At 44.4% G+C, this 7147-nt stretch overlaps 1 protein-coding gene across 3 annotated transcripts in view; it reads right to left on the bottom strand.

Moving 5' to 3' along the window:
* Positions 1–418: 418 nt before the first annotated feature.
* mgat4c (mgat4 family member C) overlaps positions 419–7147 on the bottom strand; it is a 109602-nt gene continuing 102873 nt past the window's right edge. For all 3 annotated transcript variants that reach the window (XM_086209707.1, XM_086209708.1, XM_086209709.1), the window contains one exon: positions 419–7050. In XM_086209707.1, the coding sequence (XP_086065833.1) occupies positions 5894–7050 (1157 nt within the window). In that variant the 3' untranslated portion in view covers positions 419–5893. The remainder of the gene's footprint in view (positions 7051–7147) is intronic.

Raw genomic sequence — 7147 nt, 5'->3', positions numbered from 1 at the left:
AGAAGCTTTAACAATTTATAGATCCTGACGTATAAAGGAGTTGTTTATCCACTGAAAATGCTTCTGTTCATGCACTTTGTACATGCTCCACTGGGACACATTTCAAAGAACTCAGACCCAGGCGTCATATTCACAATCGTCACGTGCTCTGATCTCACCGACCCTTGAGCCGGTATAATTAAGACAGATGCCTGTTTGCACGCAATTTACAAATCCCTCCCTCTTTTCTTCAGATATTTGCTGACGAAGCCCTGGAGAAACAGACAGGTCAGATGGCTATTTATAATGACGACTGAAATATTTCAGCCACGGAAGGAGAGAACAGTTTTTCTTGAAGCGATACTTCACCGATAAAGTGAATTTTTAATTTCAAGTTTGTTGATCGCACAAAGATGCCCCCCCCCCCCCCCACCTCCCCACCGGCAATACTTCTATTTGACTTCAGAGTACAAGCTAGCTAGCTATATTTAGCTTGAAGCTAATGGAGACAGCTAGCTAACAGCTAGCAGCAGCAAAACTGCCCAAAATCGTTCATTCAGAAACTCGCAAGAGCGTCCGGTGTGATCCACTTCCTGTTATTCAGCTGTCTGCTCAGTAATTAACAAAATAAAACATCCAGTTTCATTACAGTGAACCAGTAGGTCCAACTTAAATGTGCTAGCTTGCCAAGCGCAGAGCCCCATAGCAGCACTGAAGCAGAGTTTTTAGAGTTTGTTTGTTTCAGCTCAAACCAAAGTGTTTGTGAACTGTTAATGATATGGCTGGATGAGGAAAAGATGTGAATCATACCAGACTGTGCATTTGAGAGACTGTAAAGGGACACTTTTGCTGTTGTTAGCCTTCAGTCTCAATTAGCTTCAAGCTAAAACTACGTGGCTGGCCCTCTCTGCATTCCGGAGTCACAAAGAAGTAATGTGGGAGAGGGAAAAACATCGTTTTGAGCTCAAGAAATGTAAATGTCAGTATTTGAAAGCCCAAATACACATTTTGTGTGAAATATTGCTCCATGTGGTGGCTGTAAAACTGATCATTGGCACACTGTTCACTCAACAACCCAGTACAGATTGTGGCTGCCAATTGCAAAGAATGCTGCGCACAGCAGTCTGCTGACATCTACTTGAGGAATTTATGCAGCTTTTGTTGTTATGCCCAATATGTAAATCTGTCTATAAATCTGCAGTGAGCAGCTAGTTTTGGCTTGCATCTTATTTCAAGCAGACAGCAATTTCTCCTCCAGAGATATCATCCCACAACGCCGTTACTCTACTTGGGCACAAGGCGTAACAATCCATTACACTTGTAAAACGGCTGTGGTGACATCATGTGGCAGTAGCTCGTAAGCAGGTAATACCAGGTTGAATCGGCACCATGGTGTGTCTCACAAAGAATAATACGCATTCAGCCCAGCGTCAATTGTGTTTCCAAGCATCATCCATTGAAGCAAGATCCCGTCCAAAGAGCTGATCCATGCAGGTCATGGAATCATTCTCAAAAATGAACAGTGACATTCCGAAAGGGAACGCTGAGGGGCAAAAAAAAAACAAAACCAAAACAAAACAGTGTGCCATAATGTGAGTGGTGTGTTCTCTCGTTCTCATTTCAGAAAGCACACGGGGGATTCGCTGAGGTGGTGAGTACAAGCTAATATAAGAAAGGCCTCGATCTGTGACACTGAACAAGACCTGGAGGGAAAACACGGAACAGGTGGCAACAGTGGAAACAAAGCAGAGCACAGAGCCGTCGCCGCATGCTTAATGACCATCAGCCTCCTGTTCTTAAAGAACCTCAGGTTTATGTAAACATTTACCTATTTATTGCATTGTTGAGGGATTTTTTTTTTTTTTTGGGACGCCAAACACGGCTGCTCGCAGACAGTTGACACACCAGAGTCTGAGTTACTTGGTGAATGATTATGAATTCTAATTCTTGCACGTGTTAGCAGCGGAACAACATGAAACAGGGAGAGGAGTTTGAAAATTATCTTCAAAAGGAAAGCAAGTATCCCTGTAGCGGCAGACTGCGGGAACCGAGAGCAAAGATCTCAGACAGGCAACCACGCAGGAGCAGAAACACTGGAGTTGTGAAAGTGCAACGTTGGGGGAAGAACGAATTGAGATCCTATAGCTCCAGGGGAGATGTTGTTTTGCTGGTGTAGAGAGTGAGGCAAACACAGACCAATTTACTAGGGGAAAATTGTGCTGTGGTAGAAAAAAAAGAAAAGAAAAAAGAGAGAGCTAAGAGCAGACCTGGCTCATTCTTCACTGTGCAATCTAATCTCAGCTATTGAAGGAAGATGGGTGAAAACAAACATTGTTCTCTTGTCAGCAGCCCTGACAGAACATACAGTGCCAGTAAAAGAGCTCAGCCGCCTCGCACACCTGCCTCATCTGCAGCCCAGATGACGATTTTAGAGGGAAAAGTTAGGTGTGGCGTGATGAATATTCAAGGCAACAGTGACCTCTGGTACCTTCCTGGTGGGCTTTCAAGGAGGAAAATAATTAAGGGCCAAATGGGGACAGGGAGAAATCCCAGAGCTACACTTTTGCAGGCTTATTATCAGTCATGAGAAATAGCTGAAGACACAATAGCTTAATTAGCTGACATTTTCAAGGAGAGCCTGTTTCAAACACATATGCTACCCCTGCTAACAACTTAGCCCCCACCCAGCTGTAAATAATTTGTGGTTAATAACATATCTTAGTGCTGCATGAAGGCAATTCTTGACATTCTGGAAGACAATTCTCCTCTCTTCTGAGAGAGTTTCTCCAATTGTGACTGGTGCACAACTGAGCTGTTTAAAGCCATACGTCACCAGGGGCGTATTTTATCTTCCAAGTTATTTTCCATCCTGCATTACTTTGTGACTCCAGAATGCAGCAAGAGCCAGCCACGCAGATTTCGCTTCTACCTCTAACAGGGTTAACAAGAAGGGACGAAAAGAGGAAATGTCTTCCAGGCCGTCCAGTTGTCCTCAAATAGCCCCAAGATACACAATCAACTGGAGAACTCAGAATTTTCAGACACGGTTCATCACAAAAAAAATAAGTGAATGACAGCAAAATGAAAGGAACACAACGCTGAAGAGCTTTTTTACTCGCTCCTCTTTAAGACCCTTCAACGTCCTTGCAGAGCTAAATCTTGAGTTGAAAGTCAAGAAGTGGCTGCGAACTTAAATAACACAACATAAACATCAATATGAAACTGTTCCAGACATGAATACGCTAGTATATCAAGATGTGGTAACTGAATGCAAATTTAATGTAAAACTAGACAGGGTCAGTTGCCCGCAACCGCCAGGCTGAATGTGGCGTGTTCATCCTACCGCCTTTATTCAACCGCCTCTCCCGGCTCCTTGATCCAACAAGGAAATGGCAACAAAAAAAGCGGCATTCAGAGTCACATTTCTGAAATGAAGCGCCAGATCTCGTTCACAATTAACCAAAAATATGAAGCAAATCCCTCAAGGGACGCAGTTATGGTTGCGTAGAAGTCACTCATCAGATATGGATGCCACAGAGAAGTTTGTAACGCCACTAAAAAGAAGAAAGAAAAAAAAAAGACGGGGATCCAGCATTTTGAAAATGTGCAGTTTCTCAGAATTCCGTGAAGTGTTGATGAAACCTTCCATACTTCACCTCACCAGGCCAACATTTTATTCAGGGAATCATTAACGGACCAGTGATTTAAGATCTAGTGGCACCTAGTGGCGAGGTTTCAGATTGCAGCCAAACACTCTCATCTGCCCCTCTACTTTCCAAGTATGACAAAATGCACAAATTCAGATTCTGTTTGTAGGGTTTTCCTGCCCCCCCCCCCTTTTTTTGTGAAACTTTTCTTGTCACAAATGTAAAAATAAAGTGCTCCGGGTGACTGGACAGAGCTCCAATAAATAAAACTCCCAATTTTATCGAACATGGAGGCAAGGAAAAGAATCATTGAACTGAGGACTGAGATGCAGGAGTGGCGTTACTGAAAGATTACATAAATACGACAGAGCAGTGTCATGTGGCAATACTTCCACACCCACGGTACTGTTTTAGACATGCTGGGGAGATGACGGACAGCCAAGAGGACTGCGGAATTCGGTTTGTCTGCTCTGGCTAACAGCAGACACACTGTGGAGCAACAGTGCTGCTGCCAGGATCACGGACGCACATTCATTCATTTGAAAGATTCTCAGATGGCACATGAAGCCAAAAAAAACCAAGTTTGGCTTCTGGGTTTAAAGGAAACTTCTGCTGCCTGAACCTGCTAACTTTCACTTTTTCCTCTTCGTTAACTTGAATGGGGATGAAATGATTTAGTCTTCACTTCCTGTATCCAGGTCACCCACGCTGAGGAGGAGGAGTCACTCCCTATGTAGATGCAACATGCTCATTCCGAGCAACAGGGAAACAAAAAAAAGGGCAATTCAGTTCCAACCAATAGATGTCCTAAATCCTCCACACTGGTCCTTTGAGGCTGGTGTCATATTGATTTTTCTTCTTTTAAATTTTAGTCAGTAAATCTCATGGAAAGAACAAAACCAACAGCTTGCACCTCCCTGTGCTGTCGAGCTGCTCAAACCGCAAGAAATTTTCTGCCGTGTGTCAATAAATATTCGGATTTCCAGTCAGTATTAATGGCTGAGGGACAGTGTTTCCAGACACGAGCAACTTTGGGCCTGATTTTCATGCAAATGAAAGCACAAATCACCGAGTTCAACAGTGTGGCTCATTCATGCGTTACGAGATTTAGACAACGGCGCACAAAGAATAAGCAGACACTGAATAGTGGATTCAGTTCATTGTTGGTTTGGCTCTTTCTACGTGATTTGTTGGCAAAAAACAACAACAAAAAAAACCAAAACAAGGCAATACGTCACCATCATACTTTCATCGGGAACCTCGAATCGTGTTTAACACAAATCATGACATACAGTACCGCTTCAAGTCAGTTCATGGTCGCACAGGTTCGTTATTCAGGTTATAGTCGCTAACTACAGTTAAAACCAAGGCTTATGAGACACTTAAAGTGACACTTCTCTCAAAAAGCACGTCTCAAGTCCTCACAAACGGCCGCAGAAAGAGCCGGCCACATTTGCTTAGCTTGACGCTCACGGCAACCGGTGGCTAATAATAGCCAAACTGTCAGATAAACGCATTTTACAAGTGCATCCTCTGATATAACCTGCACGTTCTTTTTTCCAGCCATATGCTCAGTAATACACACACGCACGCACGCGCACGCACGCACGCACGCACGCACGCACGCACGCACGCACACAAATTGCCCCAGAACTATAACGGTTCTGGCTTCTTCATGGAGGTGCCAGACGCAGTTGAACCCACTCACTTGTGCTCGTTCATTGTGGCGCTGAATCAAGAGGGTTGTAATTTGCAGTTGAGCGAGCAGATGATGAAGGACGACGGCTTGAGAGTTCGTATACTGATTTTTTTGGGGGGGGGGGGGGGGCGATTTCACTGTTGTTAGCTATCGGTGTCTGTTAGCTCCAAGCTAAATATACATGGCTGGTTCTTTCTGCATTCTGTAGTCACAAAGAAGTAATACAGGAGGGAAAAAAAAACCTCTTTATGAGCTCAAGACACCGATTTTGTGAATACTTGAAGAGTAAAATACACTTTTTGGTTCAAGGATCACTTTAAGATTGAACCCTTTCATGAATATTCTGAGGTCAGTTGAACAGTCCTGGAAAATGACTGGGAAGATGCTCCACGAAGGTGACAACTTGCAGGTATATAAAACTATAGATTGATTTAGCAATCAAAATGTCAATCAATAAATACATACAAAATGAATAAATAAACCTGGAAATACATACATTTGTAAATAATAATAATAATAATAAAAACTGTTGCCTCTGTGTATTACTAAGAGTCTTTGTGTGTAGTCCTCATTGGCTGGGGGGTGGCGTAGTCCATAGACTTATACTTCTTATAATGAGCCATTCTTTCTGACTGGCCGTCACCACGATGCGCACGCACTCAATGTCAAATGCGATTTTGTGGTCTACATCTTGGACCTCGATGTTGCCATTTTTAAACTCCCCCAATGTGATGTAGGAGGAGCACTGCTTCCCCTTCTTAGTTCCAACAAGTTTCTCCCCAACCTCCAGAGCTCCGTGATGAAGAATGTCATTCTGTCGGTCGTCAGAGCCGGTTGCAATCCTGATTTTACTAATTTTGGTAGATTTATTAAAGACTATGACAAAGAAGTCCCCAGTCGAAGGAGGCTTCCCCCAGAAGTACTCGTCCACAGTGCTGTAAGCCTTGGTGGCGTCATAGTTCTCAAAGACGTTGATGTTTGTGTAAAGGCTGGCAGGAGGGTTGTCAGGAATGTCTATGGAGTCCTCCTCAAAGTCGTCGTCTTTCAGTTTGTTCTCCGCTCCTTTGTAGGAGGAGTAGTAGCCCATGTGCTGGAACAGCGAGGGCTTGAAGCGGATCACATCCTTCTGGGCCAGCAGACCCCTGAAGTGGATGAGGAGCCAGTCGCAGGGCATTTCCTGGTAGAACATGAGGAGGAAGTGAGCCAGACGCGGCAGGTCTCTGGAGTGGTACAGCTTACCGATGTAGCCCAGCTTGGAGAACTCCAGCATCACCCAGTAGGAACCTTCTCGGGAGGTGATCACCTTCTTCAGCGCCGTCAGAAAGTTCCTGGAGCATCGCACGTCGTCTTCTAACATCATGTAGAAGTGAGAGAGGTTTGTGCAGAAGTTGAGGAGGAAAGCGTAGTCTACGTTCTGCTTGGAGCGGAAACGGACTCGGTCCTCGGGGTCATTGTAGTTCCTTTTCAACCCGTCCAGAGATGGATAGTACTCCTCTGGAGCCTGGATCACCAGGAGGCGCCCAGCTATGATGTGGTGGGAAAACTTCCTGGTGATTTCTTGTACCAGGTTCTCACACCAGACCAGGTCGAAGTCTGCCAGGTGGACCACAACCACAATCTCTTTCAGTTCCTCGTAACTGGACTGATCGAAGATGGATTTGATCGTCTCCATGAGGTAGTTCCCTCTTTTTCTCTTGACTGAAGACAGTCCAATGGTGAGATACTCTGTCGACAAAAATGAAGACATCATGAGTACAAGACCTTCATCTTAGGAATATGTTAAGGAGATGAAACGACAGGTTAGCAAGGACAAGGCCTTGTG

The sequence above is a fragment of the Aulostomus chinensis genome, chromosome 7 (assembly GCF_037954235.1).
Source record: "Aulostomus chinensis isolate RoL2024-O1b breed Wild chromosome 7, RoL_Achi_v1.0, whole genome shotgun sequence".
Taxonomy (NCBI): Eukaryota; Metazoa; Chordata; class Actinopteri; order Syngnathiformes; family Aulostomidae; genus Aulostomus; species Aulostomus chinensis.
This window is presented reverse-complemented; position numbering and strand designations above follow the sequence as displayed.